The 27424-nt window shown below is 38.4% G+C and overlaps 2 protein-coding genes across 24 annotated transcripts in view; one reads left to right on the top strand and one right to left on the bottom strand.

Moving 5' to 3' along the window:
* Positions 1–25: 25 nt before the first annotated feature.
* LOC117804398 (tyrosine-protein phosphatase non-receptor type 23-like) lies at positions 26–27328 on the bottom strand. Of its 17 annotated transcripts, none has more exons than XM_034671430.1 (4): positions 26513–27328; positions 10049–10161; positions 3146–3234; positions 26–255 (listed from the first exon to the last, which is right to left on the bottom strand). In XM_034671430.1, the coding sequence occupies exons 1-4, from the start codon at positions 27290–27292 to the stop codon at positions 149–151; spliced, it is 1089 nt and encodes a 362-aa protein (XP_034527321.1). In that variant the 5' UTR covers positions 27293–27328; the 3' UTR covers positions 26–148. The 17 variants fall into 17 exon arrangements, 6 of the variants coding, with proteins under 6 accessions (XP_034527321.1, XP_034527324.1, XP_034527323.1 ...); XR_004628772.1 differs by lacking the exon at positions 3146–3234 and adding an exon at positions 4400–4535 and having other exon boundaries at positions 140–255; XM_034671432.1 differs by having other exon boundaries at positions 226–255; positions 3146–3274.
* UBE2D3 (ubiquitin conjugating enzyme E2 D3) overlaps positions 26312–27424 on the top strand; it is a 28615-nt gene continuing 27502 nt past the window's right edge. For 3 of the 7 annotated variants that reach the window (XM_034671441.1, XM_034671436.1, XM_002916491.4), the window contains exon 1: positions 26825–26962. The gene's annotated coding sequence lies outside the window, so the exon portion shown is untranslated. Of the gene's footprint in view, positions 26445–26515; positions 26716–26824; positions 27023–27424 lie in introns of those variants that run through there. The other 4 variants (XM_034671438.1, XM_034671439.1, XM_034671437.1 and 1 more) reach the window with 4 other exon arrangements.

The raw sequence follows: 27424 nt of genomic DNA on the forward strand, positions 1-27424 counted from the left end.
TCTTATTTTTTTTTTTAAGATATTTATTTATTTATTTATTTATTCATCAGAGAAAGAGAGAGAGAGAGAGAGGCAGAGGGAGAAGAGAGCCTGATGCAGGGCTCAATCCCATGACCCTGGGATCATGACCTGAGTCAGAGGCAGCCGCTTAACCGACCGAGCCACCCAGTCTTGTTAATTCACAAAAGGATCTGCAGTGAACTGGCAGTACTGGGTGTGAGTGGTCACTCCACAACACCATCACCATTAGTGGCCCTGAAACACAATAGCAAAGGGAAATCCTTTCATTGAGAAGAACTTCAAGAGACAATGGCCTGGGGTAAGGGTATACACTGGTTCATTGTTCGTGGCTTATGAGTTGACGGGCTGGACAAGAACTTAGAACAAACTGGAAAACTGATTCAGTTTATGGGGCCAGCCTGGAGACAATAACTGGCAAATTTAGGATGCTGACCTAGAGAATGAAGTATATGCTTAACCCCAGTAATCAATAGACAGTGCCAGCTTTCCCAGAAAGTACACATAGTGGAGATGAGAGTGGACCCTTTATTTTATACATGTCTAATTTTTAAAAAATACTGGCAGCATGTTTTCTGAATTCAGTGAAAGCATGAAATTACAGACCCCCACAGCTTAGTGAACCACAAGTAGGAAAATTACAATGAAAATCACACCAATGCGTGTTAGAGTCAAACTGATAAAACTAAGACAAGGAAAAACATCTTAAAAGCATTCAGTACAAGTACTAAATATTACACACAAGAAGGCTATTATATGCATTTATTTTAAAGCTTTTTAATTGAATTATAACACATATATAGAAAAGTACACAAATATATTTATGACTTACCATAAAGTGAAAATAACTATGTAATCAGCAGCCACTTAATAGCTTCCACACTAATATGCCCCACATTCAACATACCACACTTAATGAATATACCAGATTTATCCATTATCCATGGTCGACAGCCACTGGAGATGTTTCCATTCAGAGCTATTGTAAGGACTGCTACTATGAACATTCCCGCGTACATCTTGTGCTGTACACATGTATGCACTTCTGTTCGGTTCTCTATTATACCTAATAATGCACTTACAGAATTTTTGGTCCCTGAAACTTTGGACTTAGTGGTTTTGGAGGGCTTAGTACCGAAGAAACGAATGTTTCCTAGGAAAGTGGTTTCAATGAATTAGAAGCAGACACTGGTCACTGGCAGGTTTGGGCTTTATCTATCACTAACCAACGAAGAGAGAAGGGGATCACTCTACTGGCGGGCTGAGAGATCCCTTTTATCTTTATTTTTTTGGTAAGATTTATTTATTTAAGAGAGTGAACAAGCGGGGATGGGGGGAGAGGGAGAGAGAAACCTAAGCAGACTCCACACTGAACTTGGAGCCTAACTGGGGGCTCGATCCCACAACCCTGAGATCATGACCTGAGCCAAAACCAAGAGACGCTTAACTGACTGCGCCACTCAGATGCTTTGGGATCCCTTTTAAAATTGCGTGGCTGCTATACATGGAATGTAAGGGTATTCTCTGAGATGCTTGTTTGTATTCCCTTAGCCAGTAATCCAATAAAAAACTAGGGTAACCCAAAAAGGACCTCTACTAGGACTCATAAGAATGAATGTGGGAGCGCCCCACCTGGTAAAGAATCCTATTCAGGGTGCACCTGGGTGGCTTAGTCTGTTAGGCGTCTGACTCTTGATTTCAGCTCAGGTCATGATCTCAGGGTCGTGAGATCGAGTCCTGCCTCAGGCTTCACACTCAGCATGGAGTCGGCTTAGGAGTCTTTCTCTTCCTTTCTCTCTGCTCCTCTCCCCACTATCTCTCTTGCTCCTCTTCCCTCTCTCTCAAATAAATACATAAAATCTTAAAAAAAAAAAAAAAAAGAACCCCATTCGGGTGAGGTACAAGCAAAAAGTGAGAGAAACCAAGAATGGATGGTGAAAGAGAAACTATGTTTATGAATCTAGGCCTCACGAGCAGCTAAAAAGCATGTTTTATGACACTGCTTTGGAAATTGTTTCTTTTCTCCCATACCATATAGGAAGACTTCTAGGGTGACTAATGTTTATGGTTTCAGGACCAAATGACACCACCCCATGATGATTTTGTAGTGATGGGTGGAGACTGCATAGAGGAAAAAAGTGAGGTAAGCATATTTATTCCCTCTGGCTCCTTCCAGTAGAGGTTACCTGGAAGTGGATGTATACCTTGACCTGAGGTCATTGCCTCTGTCAAAGTGAACTCTTCACAATTCTCTCTCCTTCCTGGTTCTGAATAGTGTTTTCCTTTTCTGTCTCTTGGAGCCTATCCTTGTAATTCTCTTATACCCTACACACAATTTGTACTTAGTCTCTTTATAAGTAAACCTTCTTTAAGATCCTGAGTGTATCATTTGTTTCCTGTTAGGACTCTTGGATACATGAACTTTTTTTTTTTCCATGCCTAACAAGGGGCTTGAACTCATGACCCTGAGATCAGGAGTCCCATGCTTTATCAACCAACCAACCTGGCCAGGTGCCAGTGGTGAACTTTTCATCTCTTGTATTGCTTCTTGCTTAAAATCTACTTGGGTTTAGCATAATCACACCATCTTTGTTAGTTTTTGCATGATGTATCTTTTTACTTTAAGGTTTTCTGCATTCTACTACTTAAGATTTGTCTCTTTTAACAGGTTAAAGGTGTACCTTTATAAATCCAAGAAAGTCTTTGTCTTTGAATTGGGATAATCAGTTTGCATTTAATGTAATTACTGATAATATTGGCTTTAAAGCTGTCGTCCTGCTGTTTTTGTCTCACCTGTTCCTCATTCTTTTTTCTCTACTTTCTTGGGGATTGTTCAAGTTGTTGTTGTTGTTGTTAATTTCATTGTTTTCTTTTGATTAGCTTTTTGGTTTTATGTTCTTTTAATATTCTTAACTCCTCTAGAAATTAGAATGTATATCCTTGACTTTTAAAAGCCTAATATATATTAGTACTTTATCCACTTGCTGGACAATGAGAACACCTTGGACCACTGTAAGTCTATTTACCTTCTTTTCTCAATTACTGTGTTATGTTTTTAAATCTGTATGTTTTTAACATCACGGTATATTAGCATTGTTTTGTAAAGTTACTATTTATTGAGACTTACCTACATATTTTTCCTTGTCATTGCTCTTCATCTCTTCCATAATCTGAGAGCGTCCATCCGAGATCATTTCTCTCCATCCAAGGTCCACTCTTTCTTGTAAGGCAGAAATGCTGGTGACAAATTCTATTTCTGTTTGTTTGAAAATGTCTTTATTTTGTCTCAATATTTGAAAGTTATATTGTTTGAACGTAAATTCTAAGTTGATATTTTCCTTTGGTACTCTAAAGATAGCATCATTTTGGTTTCAAAGCAGTGGTCTTACTGTCATTCATTTGAATAACATTCATAATGTCATTCATTTAAAGTATTTGCCTTTTTCCTGTGGATGTTTAAAATTTTTCTCTTTGGTTTTCAGCAGTTTTCCTCCGATGTGCTTAGGTGTGGTTTTCTTTGCCTTTTTCTTGCTTAAGGTTTATAATGTTTCTTCAGTCCAAGGTATGATGCCTTTTACTTACTTTAGACATCTCTTCAGGTGTCACTTTGTTATATTCTCTCATTCCTCTCCTTATGGGTCTTAATTATAACTATATTAAACTTTTTTTTAAAATTCTATACCATAAGTCTCTTTCACTTTAAAAAAATTTTTTTCCATATTTTCATCCTTTTGTCTCTGTAAATCTGAGCATTTTGTTCTGAATTTCATCCAGTTCCCTAATTTTGTCTACAGCTCTATATAATTGACTATTAAGTCCATCCACTGGGTTTTTAATTTGTTGGAGGTCTTTCAACAATAGAATTTCCATTTGTTTGTGTTTCCATTCTTTACACACATTCTTATTCTTATATTTTAAGTTCCTGAGCATTTTAAACAGCATTTAAAAATCTTTGTTTCATAATCCCTGTGGATTTTGTTTCTATGAATTGTTGCTTCTTTGGTTTTGTCATACCTTCTCATATACCTGATTATTTTGTGTGTGTGCTGGATATTATATACAAAATACTGCAGAAGTATTTTGGAGCTCTGGATAGCATTACTTTCCTCTAGAGAGGATTTCTTTTGCTTCCGTTAGGCAGCTCAACTGGGGCTATTAGTAGATTCAGATCACTATACTCCACAGTTAGGGCCAGAGATGATTCAGTCCCTTCCAGTTCTGATCTATTTTTGGTTCACTTTGACTACTAGGCAGCAACCCTTCAGGATCTCAACTGAAAGGCTGAGATGTTTATCTCTTCCTTGGTGAGCCCCTAAACTTGTTTTTCAACCTCCCTGCCCCCTCTCCTAGGCCTGTGAGCTTGCAAAAAAAAAATGTTTACCTTCTCAGTTGCTTTTGGAAGGGACCAATGCCTCCAGCAGAAAGGGGGCCCCAGATATTCAAGCATCTCTCCAACATGTCTCCCTTTCCTAGATCTTGGTCCTGTAATCTTCATCAACTTGGCAGCTTTTCAGTGCCTTTAAAGAAACATGGTTTTCTTTTTCTTGGTCCACTTTTCTCGTTCTCAGCTAAAGCATGATCAAAACTCACCTAGTTCTTCATTACCAGAATTGGAACTGCATTGGACTCATTTTTAAATTTTTTTTTTATTTTTTAAGTAATCTCTACACCCAAAGTGGGGCTTGAACTCACAACCCCGAGATCAAAAGAGTTATATGCTCCACCAACTGAGCCAGCCAGTCACCCGAAGACTCATTTTTAATGTTAAAAATTTTACTGAATGCCCCTGCCCCTCTCTTATCAAAACACACAAGGTAGTTGTACATGTTTAGGATATAAACTATAAATATGTAATAAACATAATTGTGTGTGTGTGTGTATATATATATATACACATATATAGACACATATATATGTGTGTATGTGTGTATGTATATGTATACACATACACACACACAATTTCTGTCCAGGTCACCTACAATAACTGTTACTTAGGGATTTGTAACTCAAGGAAAGGAAACACCGCTAGAAGTAAAGGCATAGTCTCAGGAAAGTTGTGATATATTTAAAAGATATTTTTAAAATTTACTTATTAGACAGACAGAGCATGAGCTGTGGGGAGGGCAGAGGGGGAAGGAGAAGCAGACTCCCCCTTGAGTGGGGAGCCCGACATGGGGCTCAACCCCAGGATCTGGAGATAATACTTGAGCCAAGCGCAGACACTTAACCAACTGAGCCAGCCAGGTGCCCCACAAGTATATTTGAAGGAACATGAGGAGCCCAGTTTGATTAGAGATTTCATGTATAAAAGCAGAGATAAAGTTCTGATTTGTATTCTCTATATAATAGGAAGCCATTGGAAATTTCTTCATTGTAGTATCTTTTAATGAAAGCTGTGTTTAATCTGATAGTGACATGCAAAATAGACTGAAGTAGGAATAGAGGCAGAGAAACCCACTGGGAATCTATAGTAATGGACCAAATATGAGTCGTTGATGACAGGCATCATAATGTAATGAAAAGAATGTTGACATTAGAATCACAGGACTTGTAATTACTGGTCCTGTCAACTTGGGCAAGTCATTTAACCTGTCTGATTCTGCTTATTTACATGCCCATCACCTTAGAGGCCTTTAGCAGAATGATGAAGCGCTAATAATTTTTGCTTAACTCAGAGTGGTTATACAAATATGATGATGATAAGAATCTTTTTAAATGTATATTATAAAATTTAAGGTGTAATATGCATTTGAAGATCCAAAGAAGTAAAAATGGAGACTGGTAAGGAATGAGGAGGGTGAAAGAAAAAAATGAATCCTGGTGACTAGAAAATAGAGTCACTTAAATCAGTCAGGAGAGGAACTGATTTGGGAGATTAGGACAAAGGTTAGGGAGAAAACAGTGATTTATTTCCTTTTAATTGTGGAAATGTTCAGCAGGCAGTTCTCTGTTACATCTATTAGTTTCATATATTCTTAGATATTTTCATGTGAGATGATTCAGTCTCCTTTATGAAATTTTAAGTTTTGAAAGAAAGAATGGTATCTCTTTGGGAATATGTATTTCCTCATTTTTAATTTAAAAAATAAAGCCTATACCTGCTAATTTGATAAAAGTTCCATCTATTGTGTTCAGTTTATTAGTAAAGTGATTACATGAGCATTGACTGGTTTAAGGATTATTTGTTCCCTCTAATTTAATACCAAACTGATATTCTTCAGTATACAACACTCTAAACAGTTATCACTATTAATACTTTAGGTTACTAGTACCTTACTAAATCAGGCAAACATTTTCTTTAACTTCTATCTGAATTTCATGTGAGACATAATAGGTATCTTATTGAAAGTCATATGCATGATCAGGGAGCCAGGATGCATGACCAAGCATCCAACTCTTGGTTTCAGCTCAGGTCATGATCTCAGGGTCTTGAGATCGATCCCCTCGTCAGGCTCTGTGCTCAGGGGGGGAGTCTGCTTGGGATTCCCTCTCTCCTTCTCCTTCTGCCCCCCCCACTCACATGCTCTCTTTCTCAAATCTTAAAAAAAAAAATGGAAAAAGAAAATCATACGCATGGTATATTTGTTTTATATTTTAAATGTATATGCCTTTAATTTGGACTGTGAACTTTAAGATGGTTTCTTTTCCTTTTGAAATGCTTAGCTTCTCCTAGCTGTTTTTAAAATTAAATTGTAATGGACACTCAACCATAGCAGTAGCTCTATCTTTTGCACTAAGAACTTGTCCCCCATAGTTTGATTATCTCTAGACTGCTGTAGTATGTTACTGAATCTGTAACTTTACATTTCTAATAACAACCAGCATCTTTAGTAAGTTTAGACTTAAAAAAAAAATGCTTCGTCCACCTTTAGAAAGCTGATTGGGTGTTTAGACCAAACATTCCTCTTATATCATCATTTGCTCCCTCTCATTTTACTCTAGTTTCCCCTACTCTTACATGGATAGAAATTTGGTTATATAGAGCTGTTTGCCTTTCCTATTTTTTTTTCCCATTACAAGTTTTAATATTTAACAGCCCTTCTAGCTCTACTTCAGATAAAATATTTTGTATTTTTTACATGGGACCACAGAAATAATGTATTGGCATCCTCCCTTATCCAGTAGACTTTGGCATTGTCCACCTCAGGGTACGTGGAAGTGAGAAAAAAAACAACAACACAAGACCTGAGCAGCAAGGAAAATAGGTTTTGTAAGCTTTATTCTGCAGCAAAAATACCGATCTGTTCTTGAGGAATTAAGTGTTTCACAAAGGTGAGTTCTCCATGTGACTAACGCTTCGATTATTCGTCATGGACAGTAAGTCAGCACAGTTTGAAGGTCCTTGTCATTACTGGTGAGCTGATAAATGTTTGACAACTAGCTCACCAGGAAAAAAAAAAAGCCTTTGATTGTGGTGTTTGCAAATTCTGGGCGGTAAATACTCCCACTGTGGCTCATTTCAAGCTACCACAGGACATCACAGAACACAACTAGAGATGTTTAATTATCATAAACTATAATATGGTATTTTTACCATATGGATATGATAGACATAACCACAAAAACATGAAAAATAGTAAAAATGAGGAAGTAAATTTTGAGTATTATTAAGTCTTATATATTGGATTTTAACATAATTGTCAGCTTATATAATTATTAATAACGGCTGTGTTTAACAGCCTGCAAAATTTCTAGAACTTTTTAAATTGGCACTTATAAGGCAGCATAAGCCAACTCTAGCAGATTACTGCCTGCACACTTAGTTTTGGAAGTAACTTAGGCACTAACCAATATGAGTTGAGTCCCTCGTGCCTTTTTCATATTCCTCCATGTATGTGTTACCTTGTTAGGACTTTACTTTTTCAAAATCTTCTAAGCCTCCTGTAAATGTTTAATTTGTATCACCTGTACATAAATACAAACAAAAGGAACTCGATAAACAATGGGAAAAATATAGAGACCTTTCTTCAAGGAAGAAATATAGATAGCAAAGCAGTACATGAAAACATGCTGAATATCTTTAGTTACTAGGTAAATGCAAATTAAAATGACAATGAGATATACCACTATATACATATTAGAATGGCTGATTGAAAAGTCATAGCAAGTCAGGAGGAATTGGAATTCTCATACACAGCTGGGAAGAATGTAAAATGGTACAACCACTTGGAAAACAGCTTGCTAGTTTCATAAAATGTTAAGCATGTATCTATCAAAGAATCCAGCTATTCCACTCCTAGCTATTTACCTAAAAGAAATGAAAACCTATGTCCATACAAACACTTGTACAAGAGTATTTGTTATAGGGGCGCCTAGGTGGCTCAGTCAGTTGAGTGTCTGCCTTCAGCTCAGGTCATGATCCCAGGGTCCTGGTATTAAGCCCTGAGTTGGGCTCCCTGCTCAGTGGGGAGCCTACTTCTCCTCTCCCTCTGCTGTTCCCCTTGCTTGTGTTCTTTCACTCTCTGTCAAATAAATAAATAGGGTCTTAAAAAATATATATATATTTGTTATAGACAAAAACTGGAAACAACCAGAATGTCCACTGATGGGTAAATGGATATGGAAATTGTGGCATACCCATAAAGACTACTACTCAACAATCAAAAAGTAATGAACTATTGAGTGATACAACATAGGTAAATCTCAAAATAATTATGTTGAGTAAAAAAGGTCACAGTGGGCATACTGTTTGATTCTATTTAAAACTGTAGAAAATGCAAACTAGTCTACAGGACAGGAAACGGATCAGTGGCTTCCTGTGGATATAGGAGAGAGGGGTTGAGGGAACAATAGAAAGGGTTTACAAAGGAGTACACAGACACTTGTAGTGATGCATATGTTTATTATCTTGATTTTGGTGATGGTTTCATGGGTATATGCATATGTCAAATTACCAAACTGTACATTTTAAATACATAAAATGTATCATATGTCAGTTGTACTTCAATAAAGCTATAAAGAAACTTTAAAACTGTGGTCTGACCAATGGAGATGTGGACAAAGCAATTGCTTTGTTCTGGCCCACATATTTCCATCTTTCAGAGTAAAACTGTACAGGTTCTTTGGGCAGCCCTAAGCACTTGCTGGTTTATATTGAGATGTCAAGCAACTGCAATTCTCATGTCTTTATCACATGTCTGCTGTTAGGCCAGATTCTCTTCATCTGAGTGCCTATCTTTATACTTATCTCTAATATATTTCATATTATTTGTTCCTAACATGACTATTATAATAAGGCTTTGGTATTAATATTCATTAGACCATTGGTTTTTCAGACTCTGTTCATTGAACACTAGGGATACTCACAGAACCATCTGAGGTATCCTGAGTGGGTATGGGACTGGAGATAGAAGGAAAAGTGATAAAGATTCTGAATGGGCAAGGCTTCAGCCTCTAACTCAGGCAGCCTGTTTTGTAGACCTAAGGACTCTTGGGAAAAAAGTATGAAAATCATCTACGTTTTCCACAAGCCATGCTCAGAGGCTAATGCATAGTAGTTGCTCAATAAATACCTGCTGAATGACTCTTGATTAAATTTAAAATGCCACTCTCACTTTTTTCTGTACTCCTTCCCATGTCGCATATAAACTTTTATTCTGCCATTTGAGTTTCTTGAGATGGGAGTATTAATTTTTGAGAAAGCTGTTGATTTGACACTACAAAAGGTACCAACTGCAAGGAAGATGGAAGAGTAGAAAGCTTCTGAGCTCACCAGCCCTCAAGGGACACACCAAGGCTGCAACTACATTTAATCCAAGTCACTCTGAAAACAACCTGAAGATTAGCAGAACAGCTTTTCCACAGCTAGAGATATAAAGAAAAACCCACATTCAGAAGGTAGAAAGGGCAGAGACTCAGGAACCAAACCCCTGGCACAGCAACCCACAAGCAGGAGGGATATCACAGGAATGGAGGTCCTCTCTATGGAGCAAGGAGAATCAAGCCCCACATCAGGCACCTCTGGCTCTGGGGACCTGCACAAAGGAAGTAAACCCACATAAAACTGCCTCTGAAAGTCAGCAGGGCTTACCTTAACTCCAAGAGAGGCAGAAGGCTATAAGAAACCAAGACTCCACTCAAAGGATCAGAGCACTGTATCACTTGGTCTGAGATCCAACACAGAGGCAGCAGTTTGAAAAGCACCTGGGTTATACATGAAGGAAATTTACTAATTTTAGGGTATATGCTGAAGGGTCAGGGAAATGCTGGTGGGCACCATTTTTCTTGCCTTCTTTCAGCTTAGCTGGCCAGATACTTGTGGGAGCCAGTTCTGATACTCTCCGTCTGTCCTGATAATACCACTTGCCCTACCCCAGCATTCCCCTGCAGACCTGTCCAGCCCAATTGGCACCACACCTGGCAAACACCCTATTTTGTTTTGAAGATTTTATTGGGGTAATCTCTATACCCAACATGAGGATGGAACTCACAACCCCAAGATCGAGAGTCACATGCTCCGACTGAGCCAGCTGGGCACCCCAGCAGCCTCAGTTTTGACCAGTGTTTCCCCAAAACAACCTTCACCCCACCGCACATGGTGGGCAGCCCTGGCCCAGGCCAGTGCACCTCCAGAGCAATTCCTGCCCTGGGCAGGGGTGGGGGTGGGGGGTGCTAGCCTCACACCAGCATGCCCACAGCAGTTGTGGCTAAGACTCTTAGCCAGCTACACTGGGAACTAATGCCATCCACCATCACACCCACTACAGTCATATCTCTTAGCTAGTGCACAGGGGTCCAGCCCTGCCCACCAGTATGCCCACAGTAGTCATGGCTAATCACTGCAGCCAGCTAGGCTGGAGGCCAGATCTGCCCACCAGTATGCCTGCAGCATGCCCAGTCACAACAGGAAGGTGCATGCAGCCCAGATGGGATATTGTGGGAAGTACCTGGTTCTGATGACCACAAAGGACTGTGCTACTGCGCCCCATGGGACACCTTCTACATAAGGCCATTACTTTCAACATTAGGAGACATAGCTGACCTACCTAATATACAGAAACAACACAGAGTCAGACAAAATCAGGAGACAGAAGAATATGTTCCAAACAAAAGAACAAGACAAAACCTCAGAAAGAAAACTATGAAAAGAGATAAGGAATCTATCTGATAAAGAGTACAAGGTAACAGTCATTAAGATGTTAACCAGAGTGAGAGAAGCATACAGCTCTGTGAGAACTTCAACAAAAAGACAGCAAATATAAAAAAGAATCAGAGCTGAAGAATATAATAGCTGAAATGAAAAATACACTAGAGAATCAATAGCAGATTAGAGAATGCAGAAGAATGGAGCAGTGATCTGAAAGACAGGGTAATGGAAAGGACCAAAGCCAAACAGTAAAAACAAATTAAAAAAAAAAAAAAAAGAATAGATTGAGGGACTTCTGGGACAACATCAAGCATACTAACATTCATATTATAGGGGTCCCAGAAGGAGAAAAGGGCAGAAAGCTTATTTGAGAAAACAGCTAAAAACCTCCATAAGTTTAAGGGTATGAAAACAGACATCCTGGTCTAGGCTACACAGAGAGCCCCAAATAAGTGAGCCCAAGGCAGGCCACACCAAGACATATAATAAATAAAACATCCGAAACTAAATATAAAGAATCTTAAAAGTGGCTAGAGAAGAGCAAATAGTTACATACAAGGAAAACCCTATAAGGCTATTACCTAATTTGTCAGCAGAAAGTTTACAAGCCAGAAGTCAGTGGCATGATATATTCAAAGTGCTCAAAGGAAAAAATCTACAACCAAGAACTGGGCAAGGTTATCATTCAGAATTGAAGGAGAGATAAAGAGTTTTCCAGATAAACAAAAGTTAAAGTTCAGCACCACCAAACCAGCCTTACAAGAAATATTAAAGGGAATTCCATAAGCAAAATGGAAAGGCCACAATAAGAAGAAAATTATAAAAGGAAAAAATTCCACTTGCAAAAGCAAACATATAGTAATGGTAGTAGATCAATTACTTATAAAAAAAAAAAAAAGAGCTGGTTCTTTGAAAAAATAAAATTGATAAACCTTTACCCAGACTCATCAAGTAAAAAAGAGAAAGAATTGAGCTTGGATGGCTCAGTCAGTTAAGTGTCCAACTCTTGATTTTGGCTCAGGTCACATCTCAGGGTTGTATGACTGAGCTCCACATCCAGCTCTGTGCTGGGTGTGGAGCCTGCTTAAGAGTCTCTCTCTCCGGGGCGCCTGGGTGGCACAGCGGTTGGGCGTCTGCCTTCGGCTCAGGGCGTGATCCCGGTGTTGTGGGATCGAGCCCCACGTCAGGCTCCTCTGCTATGAGCCTGCTTCTTCCTCTCCCACTCCCTCTGCTTGTGTTCCCTCTCTCGCTGGCTGTCTCTATCTCTGTCAAGTAAATAAATAAAATCTTTAAAAAAAAAAAAAAAAAAGTCTCTCTCTCCCTTTCCCTATGCCCTTCCCCCATCCTTCAAAAAAAATATCAGAAACAAAGGAGATGTTGACAACTGACACCACAGAAATATAAAGGGTCGTGAGACTACTGTGAAAAATTACACGCCAACAAATTGGACAGCCTAGAACAGATAAATTCCTAGAAACATACAATCTCCAGAGACTGAATCAAGAGGAATCAGATCTGAACAGATGGATTACTATTAACAAAATGCAATCAGTAATAAAAAACTCTCAACAAACCGGAGTATGGGACCGGACAGCTTCACAGGTGACTTCTACCAAACATTTAAAGAACTGATACCTATCCTTCTCAAACTATTCCAAAAAATAGATGAGAAAGGAATGCTTCCAAATTTATTCTGTGAAGCCAGGATATCCTCATATCAAAACCAAAGACACTACAAAAACAAGAAAATTACAGACCAATATCCCTGACGAACATAGATGCAAAAATCCTCAACAAAATTCAGCAAATCAAATTCAACAATATGTTAAAAGGATCATTCACTACAATCAAATGGGATTTATTTGGGGGATGCAAGGATGGCTGAACACCTTCAAATCAACCAACATAATACACCAAATTAACAAAATGAAGGATAAAAATCATCTGATCAAAATGCACAAAAAGCCTTGGACAAAACTCAACACCTGTTCATTATAAAACCTCTCTGCAAAGTGGGCTTAGAAAGACTGTACTTCAACGTAATAAAGGCCATATAGGACAAATCCACAGCTAACATCATTCTCAGTAGTAAAACGATAAAAGCATTCCTCTAAAATCAGAACTAAGACAAGGATCTCCACTCTCACCACATTTATTCAACACAGTACTAGAAATCTTAGCCACAGCAATCAGACAAGAAAAAGAAATAAAAGGCATCCCAACTGGTAAAGAAGAATTAGAACTTTGACTATTCGCAGATATGATATCACATATGGGAAACCCTAAAGACTCCACCAAGAACTATTAGAACTAATGAATGGATTCAGTAAATCTGCTAAATACAGAACCAATATACAGAAATCTGTTGCATTTCTATACACTAAGAACAAATTACAAGAAAGAGAAATTAAGAAAACAATCCCACTGATAACTGCATCAAAAAAGAATTACCTAGGAATAAATGTAACCAAGGAGGTGAAAGAACTGTACTCTACAAACTATAAGACATCAGTGAAAGAAATTGGAGAAGACACAAATGAAAGATGTTCTGTGGTTATGGATTGGAAGAATTAATATTGTTAAAACGTCCATACTACCCAAAGCAACCTACAGATTCAATGCAATCCCTATCAAAATACCAACAGTACTTTTAACAGAACTAGAACAAATAATTCTTAAATTTGAGTGTAATGATAAAAGACCTCAAATAGCCAAATCGATCTTAAGAAAGAACAAAGCTGGGGGTATGACAATCTCAGATTTCAAACTGTACTACTAAGATACAGTAATCAAAACAGTATGGTACTGACACAAAAACATACACAGAGATCAATAGAGCAGAACAGCCCAGAAATAAATTCACACTTTTATGGTCAATTATCTACAACAAAGAAGGCAAGAATATACACTGGGGAAAAGACAGTTTCTTCAATTAATGGTGTTGGGAAAACTGGAGAGCTCAATGCAAAAGAATGCAACTGGACCACTTTCTTACACTATACAAATAAATGCAAAATGGATTAAACACCTAAATGTAAGACCTGAAATCACAAAACTCCTAAAAGAAACCATCGGCAGTAAACTCTTGTACTTAAGCAGTATTTTCCTGGATATGTCTCCTCAGGCAAGGGAAACAAAAGCAAAAATAAATAATTTGTACTACCATCAAACTAAAAAGCTTTTGTACACCAAAGGAAACTACCAACACAACAAAAAGGCAACCTATAGAATGGGAGAAGACATTTATAAATGATATATCTGCTAAGGGGCTAATATCCAAAATATATTAAAAAAAACTCATATAACTTAACACCAGAATAATAGTACTAACAATAATAATAATAATAATAATAATAATACAATAATAATAATAATAATAATACAATAATAATAATAATACAATAATACATTTTTCCAAAGAAGACATACAGACACATGAAAAGATGCTCAACATCACTCATCATCAGGGAAATGCAAATTGAAACCACAATGAGCTATCACTTCATACCGGTCAGAATGGCTAGTATCAAAAGACAAGAAATAATAAGCATTGACAAAGACGTGGAAAAAACGTAACCCTCATGCTTTCTTGGTGGGAATGTAAACTGATGTTAACAACTATGGAAAACAGTATGGAGATTTCTCCAATAATTAAAAATAGAAATACCATATGACCCAGTAATTCCACTTCTGGGTATTTACCCAAGAAAATGAAAACACTAATTTTAAAAGATTACACAACTCTGTTTATTGTAGCATTATTTACAATAGCCAAGATACGGAAGGAACCTGAGTATTCATCAACAGATGAACAGATTTCCAATTAAGTTTAAAAAAACTGAGTATTAATAGTCAACTTCCTGCCTTTTCCTACTTAAAGTTATCTTCACTTTTACCCATTTTTTTAAAAGATTTTATTTATTTGACAGAGAGAGACACAGCGAGAGAGGGAACACAAACAGGGGGAGTGGGAGAGGGAGAAGCAGGCTTCCCGCTGAGCAGGGAGCCCAACGCGGGGTTCGATCCCAGGACCCTGGGATCATGACCCGAACTGAAGGCAGACGCTTAACGACTGAGCCACCCAGGCGCCCCCATTTTTACCCATTCTAATCTTCTTCCCTCTAGTGTCTGATGTTTCCCCATTATTCAAAATCAAATACTCCATTTTTTACCTAGTCAGATTTTGTGAAGGAAATGACTCCATTTATTCATCTCTAATCTGTATCTCATCTCTCACGATTTCCTCTAGACTATAAATATACTCGAATCTCTCCCATTCTAAAAAAAATACCCTCCTTAGTTACTCTAAGCTAATTCCCTATCTTCGAACTTCCTATCATGACCAAGCTCTGCATTTTTTCACTTTCCATTCACTCCCCAATGTGCTTACATTTTAATTCTGTCAACACTGCCTCAGTAAAATTCTGAGTCATCAGTGACAAAATTAGTTGACAAGTTTCTAATCCATAATATATTTAACTTTCCATACCATTTCACAATTGATATTTTGAGTAGGTAGTCAAATACATTTTGAATGAATAAAATGATACCTGATAGAGGGAAGGGAAGAAGTGGCTCTTGACTCAAGAGTACCCATGGAATTATAAATAGCTGTAGTAGCCAGAATAATGTCTCCCCCTGATCTTCCACCCCCACCGAAGATGTCTACATCCCAGTCCCTGGAGTCTGTGAATATATTGTTACATAGCAGGGGGGAATTAAGGTTGTGGATGGAATTAAGGCAACTAATCATCTGGCCTTCACATGGGTAGATTTTCCTGGATTATCCATGCAGGCCCAATATAACCACAAAGATCCTCATAAATGAAAGGAGGCAGGCAAGTGTGTCAGAGTGACAGGATGTGAGACAGACTCAACCGGCCATTTCTGGCTTTGAAGATGGAAGGGGATCACCAGCTACAGTGCTAGCAGCCTCTAAAAGCTGGAAAGGGCAAGAAAAGAGATTCTGCCCCAGAACTTCCAGAAAGGAACCAATCCTGCTTATACCTTGATTTTACCCAGCAGGACCCATTTCAGACTTCCAACCTCACAATATCTAAGATAGCTATTGTTTTAAGCCACTGAACTTATACTAATTTATCAAGAGTATTGCAATAACCATTTTTAATTTTCCTTTAAAGTACGGTTGAATCTTGTGATTTTTTTTTTTCTATTAAGTCTGATCTGTTGAGTGGAGGCTGGGAAGTGATGACAGGAAGGAAACCAGGATCAAATGGACAGTTCTTTAACTATATCACTGCAACTACTCTCTTGCTGACCTTTGTACTATCAGCAGCTTGCTTATAATCATGTATAAATACTAACATCCTATTACCTGAAATTAAAACCCTTATGAAAACTTAACACGGTACATACTTGCTTTAGGAACAAAAATATGAGGAAAAAAAGAACTGTATTCTTCTTTTGTATTCTGAGAGATTATATTCTTGCCTAGTTAGCAGGATAGGAAAAAAAGCTTGTTGGTTTCTGTTAGGGAGCAATTGATAATGGCAGGGGAGAGGAACGTGAGTGAACCAATCTGGCACTAAAAAAGAAAAGAAGGGGGTCCCAGGGACAACCTAAACCATACAGTGACACTTAAGGTTAAATATACAGATTCCATGGCCACCAATCTCCAACTTTTGAAAGCTTTCATCTGACCACTCAATATTTTACCCTCAGTTCAATTATCCTGCTCTGCTTGAGTTCTTGCCCTAAGTTATAGGAAGTAATAAATTCCTGTTACTTGAAGGTAGGAGAATTTCTCGCTAACAAAACAGAAAGGTAGGATGTCTCATTCTGATGGACAGAGATCGTTCCTGCTCTAGCAACTGGAAACTCTGCAGAGTTTCTCATAGTTACTATTTTCTCATAGTAACATGAAACATAGAGGTTGGATTTAGAGAATAGCCCTTTGTGGGTTGACCTGGAGACAGAATTACTTTCCTATTAGATATTATGTTCTTAGCTCCAGGACAGGAATGAACCTTAAAATGCATCTAGGCCCTTCCCTGCCCCTTTACTTTCACTTTAGAAACAAGTTACTGGGGCGCCTGGGTGGCACAGCGGTTAAGCATCTGCCTTCGGCTCAGGGCGTGATCCCGGCGTTATGGGATCGAGCCCCACGTCAGGCTCCTCCACTATGAGCCTGCTTCTTCCTCTCCCTCTCCCCCTGCTTGTGTTCCCTCTCTCGCTGGCTGTCTCTATCCTTGTCAAATAAATAAATAAAATCTTAAAAAAAAAAAATTAAAAAAAAAAGAAACAAGTTACTTATCTTTCCTACCTACCTAGCATTTCTTGACTCTACTCAAGAGTCACAAATACAGACAAATATGACGACTTTAGGTATGTGACAAAGGGGTTTTTGTAACCTCTACATCAGTGTTTCTCAAACTAGAATCTTTGAATTCCTTACCAGATTTTTCCCATTTCGTGATTTATTTCATTAATCTCTAATACATAGTCAAAATCACAATAACTACCACTTATTACTAAATACTGCCATGTGATTCCAGAGCCTGTGTTGGGTTTAGGTTTATGATCTTGTTGGTACTGTGTAACAGCACTCTGTCCAGGCAAATGAGAACAGAAATAATAAATAAAAAATAAACACTTCTTTCTGGCCATGTGAAAGCCAAATGATATCAGTGAAAGAATGAACAAAGGTCTCTTAATCTAGTAGAGAAAACTGGTCATCATATATGGAACACAACAGTTAGTACAGGCATGCCAAATTTAGAAGACCCTAATTCGTGGCAGTTCTGTATTTACGTTTCAAGAGGAAATTTGTGAAAAGTAAAAAAACTTAAGTAGCACATAGATTACACACAGATATTAATTTTATTAGTTTATATTTGTCTACATTTTATAAACTTTAGTTTCAAGGTTCTTTAAAAGGTAAGAGCATAGAGTTCATACCAAGTGTTAGGTCTTAACCTATTTTTATTACAATGCTATAGCTTATTGTAATGTTTTTTATATATGATTTTATTATAATATTCTAATAAAAATAACTGGAGGAGATTAAAAAACCCTTTTTTTTTTCCTTAATGTAAACGCTACCCAGCCAATACACTAACTGTACTATGGATCCTGAGTGCAAATACTGCAACTATTTTAGGTCTTTCTCTCAATGACATCTCATCTAGATTATTTCAGTAGCATCCCAAGTGGTCTCTTTGCCTCTAGTCTCCACCCTAACACACACTTCAGTTACATCTTCCACACTGCTATCATAGTTATCTTCTTGTGATTAAAATCTGATCACAACTTAATGTTAAAATTCAATTCTCCCATCCCACACCCTTCAGAATAAAATCTGAACTCATTACCGTGGTATGTTAAGGCCCTCCATATATCCAGCCTTGTCTTTCAACTGTTTTGTCTCTTCTCATTCATTCTTTCCTCTGCCCTCCCCCACTCCCCAACTGCACCAAAAGTACCTGCCAAACTTGTACTTTCCAAAACTTACAGGTCAAGTTCTCTGAGACTGTTCCCTCTGCCTAGGAAGCTTCCTCCTTTTTTTTTTTTTTTTTTTTTTGCCCCCCAGCTATGCCTTTCTTTCATTTCTTTAAAGACAACTCTTCCATATAGAACCTTGCCCTGAGCACCCCCAGCTAAATTACTACCTTAATGTTACTCTATGCATGCACTTGTGACTCTGATCCTTAATGGTCTCCCCAATTAAAAGGCTTTCTTAAAGGTGACATCTGGGTCATTCATCTATTTATCTTCAGGATCCAGCTCAATGCCTTGCATATAATAGGCATTCAATATATTTTTTTTAGGAAGATGGGAGTAATTGTATCAATAGGTCTCTATTACATTAACATTCTTCAATCTAAACCTTCATTTAGGGAGAAACTTCCACTTGACCTAGTTAGACCCAAATATGGTTGACAGACAAACTGTATGAGTCTCTTGGTTTTGCCTCAACCTACATTAAAAGCAGTCCCATATTATAAATGGATATTTTAAAAGCCATAAATGAGGAGGTTTTTTGGAAGGCAGAATGCACTATCATATGTGAACATTGTAGTGACTAAATTTCAAGTTAGCAAGTACAGAAATGGCAATCAAGTTGTGTAAAACTGAACCACCATAATGGTGATGGCCTGAATTCTATGCCTGAGGGTAGATCTTCTAGTGCTTGAGCAAGTGGAGGAAGAAAAAAAAAATCCTCCTTATTCCTTGTTTCTTTAAGAACAGTTCTGCCTTTGACATTTTTCTTCCCACTTCTGCACACCTCTCTATGTAGTCTCCAATGTCCTTATCTTTTGTTCCTGATTATAGCCCTATCCAAATCAGGAGTAGGCATTTAACCTTATCCCTAAAATGCTCCAGAGTAACCCACTTCTCTCCATTATTGCAGAATAGAAAGAAGGAAAATAAGGAAAAGCTAAATTCACAAAAATCTGTGACTAATTACACCTTAAATCTTAGGGGGTTTTGTTGAATTTCAAGTATTGTAGTACCCAAGATTCTCCATTTTTGTATGAGTCTGTTCATAAGATGGAGAACCTACATCACACTGTTCTCTTACCAAGTTTATATATGGTAAAGACCAATCTCATTATTATTTGTTAACTTTAGGGATTTAACATGCTTTGAAAATGGGACATCTCTGAAACTGTCACATTTCTTCAACACCAAGTAAGCCAAATTCGTTAAGGTTTTTTTAGACATAGTGAAATGTTTCTTACTTTCATTCTTTAGTGCCATGTGTTAAAATCACTGCTTTTGTGCAATGAAAAAATCAACAGGTACCAAATAGCGTGTTATTAAAAACTGGCGCAGTGAGTGAGGCATCTGAGTCTTGGTTTCGGCTCAGGTCATAATCTCAGGGTCCTGAGGTCAAACCCCACATGGGCTCTGCAATCAGCATGGAGTCTCCTTAAAACTCTTTCTTTCCCCCTGCCCCCTGTGCGTGTGCACGCTCTAATAAATAAATATTAAAACAAAACAGAACTAATGCCTCCATTAAATTACTTAGATACTACACAGATCAGATCCTTCAGAACCACTATGTACAGCATTCCCATCACTCTTAACAATTCTTTAATAAAAGAATTTATTTACTAAAGAATTCTCACATAGATATATTTAAATAATCAAACCCAGTATTGGTAGAACAATGATCCATTTCTGGTCTAAATTACAGTATCTGTTTCCTTTGGATTTTTTATATTGTTATTGAAGCAACAAAGATTGTATTTATTATTGGAAAGTAATATTAATTCAAAGTATTTATTTTTTAGTTAAGTACTGATAAAGTTAATTTGTATATTGGGATCCGCAAAACGGAGGCCACCTCAGAGGCCTGGCCCACGTGGTCACAAATCTCAACATAAATCAGGCAGAGCTTATGGAAAACATCTGCCGGGGAAACCTAGCATACACCAATCAAAGTCCTTTAACTCAGCTTTAGCTAGTTTACCTTACCCTCCTAGGCAGTCATGCTGCTACCACCGTACTGCTTCTAATGGTCTGTACAACTGTTTCCTGCCCAAAATCCCCTGAGAAGAGTGTTCTACTGTCTGTTAGGTAGTATACTCCCCCAATTCATGGATTGTTTCCCTTCAATAAAGCACATCAAACTTGTTACTAAATTGTTTATTTTCTTATTTGACACTACCTAATCCTCCAAATCCTTATCTAGATGATTTATCCATGATTCTCTACCTAACTTGAATTCATCCGAAGTTTTAAAGAAAATTTTTATCTATTTAAAATAGACTATTTGTAATTGGATGTATTCTATTTCTGGCCATAATTATGAACTCCTATTTTCAAGGAAATACAGTGCTATTTAAAATTAACTTTCATCAGTATGTTTTATTCATTAAGATTGGTGAAAATACCCCCAAATTAAAACTGATAGCAAAGGCTTATTGTATTAAAATCTAATCTGGGTTATACTGTTTGTATTGAAGGAAAAACCTACTGCTGGCTGTAAATTTTTCATATTTTATAAGGATGCTGTATCTTATTTATCATCAGCAACCTGAGAATGTTGAGATACTGAAAATATTTAGTCATAAGCTTCAGGATGATTTCACATTTGGTTCCAATTAGATTTTTTTTAAACTCTGAGGTAATTCACATACCACAAAATTCTTTCCAAGTGAACAACTCAGGGGGTTTTAGTGTACCTGTAGAGTCCTGCAACCATCAGCGTTATCTAATTTTAGCACATTTCATCATCTCCCCCCAAAAGACCCCATACTCATTTAGCAATCACTCCCCATTCTCCCTGTCCCTAGTCCCTGGCAGTCAGTGATCTCCTTTCTGTCTCTATGGATTTGCCTCTTCTAGCCATTTTCTATAAATGGAATAAAACATGTGGCCTTATGTCTGGGTTTTTTCACTTAGAATATTTTCAAGCTTCAAGATCCACGTGTCAGTATTTTATTATTAACTAATACTATTCCATCATATGGATATACCACATTTTATTTATCTATTTTTCAGCTGATGGACATTTGTTTCTTTCCACCTTTTAGCTATTATGAATAATGTTACTCTGAACATTCATGTATACATGTTTTTATGTGAAAATGCTCAAATTTATTTTTAGCTCAAACATTTCTGCATGGTTCATTATATACCAGAAACCATCTTAATTTAAGGTCAAAATGATGTTCTTAGCATAAATAAAGTACAGTTCCCTAAACCACATTCTTTTGTCTTGATCATAAAATAAGATTCTGAACTGGTAAAGTATACAGAAGGAATAATTTCACTTTTATGCAAACAAAATGAAATAACATTTAGTTGACCTGAGTTCTAAATTACCTATTCCAAGCAGCAAATGTAAGCATAGATTCTGAATATAAAATCTGGACCGCAGCATTTACAATTTAATTAAACTAATAAAATGGCATACAGTGTGTTAGAACCAGTATCCTTAGCAAGTTATAAAATTCCATGACAAAGTTACAAAGATCTGAAAATACAGACTCAATAAACCCAAGTATATGTATCGGTCTATGTTAACTATATTCATTCATTCACAAGTACATTTAATTAACCCTGGTACTCGGATTTTTATAATTAAGTGGCTTCACTGATACATTCACATAACATTAGCACTTTGACACACTTTCATTAGTTATTACTTATTTCATTGCCACTTTTATACTAATTTTCTTGATCCTTTGTATTTTTCTTGTGTTTTACATCAATTCACGCAACATCTGATCTACCATAATTAGAAAGCTTTTGAGACTTCAATATTCACTAAGAAGGATTTTTTAAAGCTCATCTTTTCAACATTTTTGTATCTGTATTAATTTTTGAATGACAATGTTTCTTTTATATATAAAAGCTTTTTAACCCATTATAAGTCTGTAATATAAAAAACATGTCTTTTCTTTTTATCAGAGAGCCATTTCAACCACTGTAATCCAAATAGTCAAATGAATGAAAGTTTTAACCTTATTTGCAACTGTAAAGTGAGTTCTAACACTAGATATGTAAATAGTGCTTTAAATTTTCAGCGAATCCTAAACTGCCCTAAAGCATCAAAATGCTTTTAGGCCATGTTCCTTTTAATTTTACCTCTAAGATTTCTTCATCTTCTAAGCAAAACTCCATTGCAACAAAAATCTCTGCAAAACAATTTTCCAGCCCCAAATGGTCGCCTACTTTTTTAAAGGTGATGTTGGATACTTTATCCAATATTGCTGCAAAGGAAGAATTTAGAAAATTCCTTTCAGTCACTGGGTGGAATTTTACATGCACTACTAAGAAATGCATAAATAATTGAGGCAGCAAATATGTACTTGTTGTACTATTAGGCAAATTAATATTGGCTAATAGTCAAAGGACTAAAAAATAAACAGCTTGCTGGCTGAGTGTGAGCTTTGAGGTAAGACTTCCTAGATTTAAATCGTGACTCTATTAGTTAATAATTTTAAGACCTTGAGTGTTTCATCTATATAATGGAGATTTGATAAGATAATGAAATAAAAGACCCCACACATAGTACTTCAAATAATAATTATTAACACTTATTAAAAATTTTATACGGTATTTTAATTTCATCTTTGGCTATTATTTTCATTTTGCAGTTCTTCTGCCACATCTTATTTGCAAAGGCATGTAATAAATAAGAATGATATAGTAAAACCTAAGTTACCAGAATGCTTGGGGAATGAGTCATCTGCATAGGTAAGTTTTCCATAGGGTATGTTTATAGGTATAGTTAAAAAAAAAAAAAAATCAATGAATGGGATAAAACTATTTCCTAAACCTATTGTGTAATTCCATGCATTCTGAATGAGAGTATACTGGTAGTAATTAAACTTTTTTTTTTTAATGAATCACTACTGTTATGAATATAAATTATAACTGTATGTTGAAATTTCACAATCCCTTCAAGGCCTACCAAAAGGAATAAGCCCACTAGACTTTACCCAAAATTTTTTATCATGAAGTTCATGGACAGAATCCAGGGAGTATGTGAACTTGGATGGGGGGGGGGGGAAGCATCTTTATTTTTACTAATCTCTAACTGAAATTTAGCATTTCCTTCAATTTTGAATGTAAGCAACAAAGAGCTCTACCTATGTCTGTATCACTGCTAGGGATGAGATACTTTCTATCACATTATAACTGTTCCCATGAATTTTATTTTACACATTTAGAAACATTATTCTTAGAAGAGTTCATGGCTTCACCAGACTGCCAAAGTGGTCTGTAGCATGAAAGTTAAGAACTCTGACCTCAAATTGGTCCCAGTCTGCTGGGCTTTGTTGATTAAGAGCATTAACATGTTCCATTATACTTTCATACTGAAGCTTGTTTAGATTAGGGTAATACAAATTGGCTTATCTGGGACTTTTCTTTACGGACTTTCTGCATATAGTGAGTTCCCTTTGGGTAGGTAGGAATGTTTTCTACCACTCTTGTAACCTTGGCTTCTGAAAGAACAAAACAGAGGGAGAACTAAGTCAAACAAAATTAGATTCAGAGGACACTGAAAGTAGAAATATAAAACATCCTACTCTCCTGTTTTTCCTAAGTTAAAAGACAATATGTAACTCCGCTTGTTAAAAATACCCTGAAGTTAACTGCATGGGTTCAAATTCTACTTCTGCCATTTATTAGCTTTGTGACCCTGGGAATAGTAACTTAATCTCTCTCTGCATCAGTTTTTTTATTTGTAAAAGGAGGTTAATAAGTACCGTACCTGACACATGACAAGTGTTGAATAAACATTACCTATATTTATGATTATTCTTACATGTTTCCCATTATGGCCAGTTAATGTCTGATTGGTTACATTAGTATCTTATGTTTACACAGCACTGTAGTCTACAGTACCCTTTCACATACATTATGACATCTGAACCATACCATAATCCTGTGAAAAAGGCCAGCAATTATTATGTATAGTTCAGTTTGGAAGAAACTAAGATGGTAAGCAACCACACAGTATCACACAAATGAGAACAGAGCAAGAACTCAAACCTGGATTTCACCCTCCATCCCAACTGCCTAATTCTGTGTTTCTACTATATTAGATCAGTTAAACAGAGAACAAAGATTATTTTGGTAGAACAAAAATAGGATATGTGATGAGCACTTTAGTGCTCTGCTACTCACAGTGTTGTCTTCTGACCAGAATAATCTGCATTACTTGGGAGTTTGTTAAAACTGTAAAATCTCATGTTCCACCAAGGCCTACTAAATCAAAACTGCATTCTGAACAAAATCCTTACGTGATTCACATGGATACTAGTTTGAGAAGCACTGTTTCACTAACTGCTCTATGACACACACTCTGGTCACATAAACAGTATACATTAGACCATTCGTCACAGACCTATTTTAGTTATTAGGTAATACTTTATCATAACATGAGAGAACTTGCTGCTTTTCTTTTCTTTTTTTTTTTTTTTAAAGATTTTATTTATTTATTTGACAGAGACAGAGACAGACAGCGAGACAGGGAACACAAGCAGGGGGAGTGGGAGAGGAAGAAGCAGGCTCCTAGCAGAGGAGCCTGATGTGGGGCTCGATCCCATAACGCCAGGATCACGCCCTGAGCCGAAGGCAGACGCTTAACCGCTGTGCCACCCAGGCGCCCCTCTTTTTTTTTTAAGTATATTTTAAACACAAGTTTATATTTCTATTTAATTCTTTAAAATATCTACTTCGTTAAGTTAGAAAGGAATGCTAGAAAGCTTTAAACAAGTCAGCTCTTACCTTTATTCCTTTCAAAAATTAATGTTGTACTACCCTTTGCCTGAAGGATACACTAGCGAGCAAAACCACCCTCTCCATATTTTACACCCGGCATATTAAAATAGGCCAATTCTATCCTTCTATTTCTGCACCCCCTCGATATTTCAGTTAAGTGGTAAGTTTTTCTGACCCAAAACTCTGATCTCTTGAGTTTTGCAACTTTGCGAATCTAGAAATTGAAACAGAGCAAGAGGCAGAAAAAGTTTTTAAACCTATTCCAGTACCTCCATCTTGGCGGACGGCGAGAGGCAAATAAATAGCCCGTCCCTAACTTCCCATCCTGCATGTTTATTCATACTTGAATTTGATTTCTAGGCTGCTGTAATTCTGGGAAGGGCTATATGGGCCCACTCTTCAGTACTGACCCTCTAGGTCAGAAATACGCTACAGTCTGCCTTCGACTCAGGGCCTGATCCCAGGGTCCTGGGATCGAACCCTTGATCAGGCTCCCTGCTTCGCTGGGAGCCTGCTTCTTCCTCTCCCACTCCCCCTGCTTGTGTTCCCTCTCTCACTGGCTGTCTCTATCTCTGTCAATTAAATAAAAAGAAAATCTTTAAAAAACAAAAAACAAAACAAAACAAAACCACGCGCTGTATTTCCGCAAGTGAGAGCGCAGATCAGCAGCCCGCCGGCTCTATTTAAAATGATTGTTTCCATTCTGAGGGGTGCCTCCTCCCACTGGTTAACCAGCCCAAACGAGCAGGAGAGTAAATACCGCTCACCTGCTTCACCGAAAACTTCAAAAGCCCGGATCAACCACTAGAGGTATCTAGTAATTAAACCGCGGTACCTCCCACCGCACATTCCTGATTGGGCGCGTGAAAGACGGATGTGTCGGCGCGCGCTCTAACCACTCCGGGGAATTCCATTTCCTCTCCCTCCCACCAGCATAAGCATTCAGGGGCGGTGCTTCCAGGAGACGGCCCGCCCCAACTCGAGCCGGTGCCTATTGCATCTCGCGAGAATTTGTAGGTTTGGGGGAGGGCCCCCATCCGGAAGAGCGCACAAAACTGCCCTTAAGTCATTGCAGCGCTATAGCTCCTGTTAGCCAGCCCCGACGTTCTCGCGAGATCCGCCGCCTCAATACCAAGTGAGGAAATTGGGGGACGCTGCTGGGAGGGGCGTGGGTCTCGACCGCGCAGCTGCCGGTTCCATTACCTTCCTGCCATGGTCTCCTTCCGGTTCTCGATGCTTCTCTGAGTCTGAGGGTTTCCGCCGCTCGTCCACCCTTCCCCCAGCCCATGACCCGCCTCCGGCCCCCGCCCTCACAGTCCAATCTCCGATCTGTTTAGTAAGAAGGTGCTGTTCCGAAAAGAAGGAAACGGGGGTAGCACAGATAAACTCGGCCCTGGATATAGGAAGTAAACCGTTCCCCTTCGCCCTTAGATTCGTCCTGTGCTCGCGACAGCGGCGTTGGCGGACTGATACGCGGCGGTGAAGAGGCAGGAGGAGGGGGGAGGGGCGGAGCGTGGCAGCTGGCAGTAGTTCCGTCAGAGCGGACATCTTGTGGCTGTGTCGTGCGCGTGAGCCCCGTAGGGCCGGGGAGGCACCAGCTGCCGCGCGGGGAGGAGGCCGAGGCCGCAGCTTGAGGGAGGCCCCGGCCCCTCTGTACGCGTGGGTGTGGACGACTAGGGGAAGGGAAGGGAGGCCGGCCCACTGGCCGGCCGGGTAAGAGGGGAAATACAGGCCTGGGGTGGCTTGAGTGACCATCCTGTTGGGTGGGGTAGGGTGGGAAGGCTGGGGAGGCCAGGGCCTCTCCTGTTTAAGGGGGTGGGGGAATGGGCGCGTCCTCGCGCCTGAGCCGGAGCCTCGGGCAGCACAGGCGCGTGGTGGCGGTGGCTGGACGGGCGCGTGCGGGAGCGCGCTGGAAGGCGGAGTGTACGGTGGCGTCAGGGGCCGACACAGAATAGCTCTTGCTGCGGGAACAGGAACACACATCAAGTCTCTCCTCTATTATTTCCTTTCCCTCCCTGGCCGCACCTTTGAGCTGAAACCGAAGGAAGCCCGGCGTCAGTCCGGAGTCTCTGTTTCCCCCTCCCCCCTAGCCTTTCTTTGCCCTAGTGACGCCGG

This window comes from Ailuropoda melanoleuca, chromosome 11 (genome assembly GCF_002007445.2).
Source record: "Ailuropoda melanoleuca isolate Jingjing chromosome 11, ASM200744v2, whole genome shotgun sequence".
NCBI lineage: Eukaryota > Metazoa > Chordata > Mammalia > Carnivora > Ursidae > Ailuropoda > Ailuropoda melanoleuca.

Coding starts and splice junctions, on each gene's coding strand:
- LOC117804398 (XM_034671430.1), bottom strand. CDS start 27,292: ATGTGTGTTCCTGTTCCCGCAGCAAGAGCTATTCTGTGTCGGCCCCTG. Junction 10,162..26,512: donor AAGGAGACCATGGCAGGAAG/GTAATGGAACCG, acceptor TGTATAACCCAG/GTGCTTTTCAAACTGCTGCC. Junction 3,235..10,048: donor CTGCCTCTCTTGGAGTTAAG/GTAAGCCCTGCT, acceptor CTTACAAGAAAG/AGTGGACCTTGGATGGAGAG.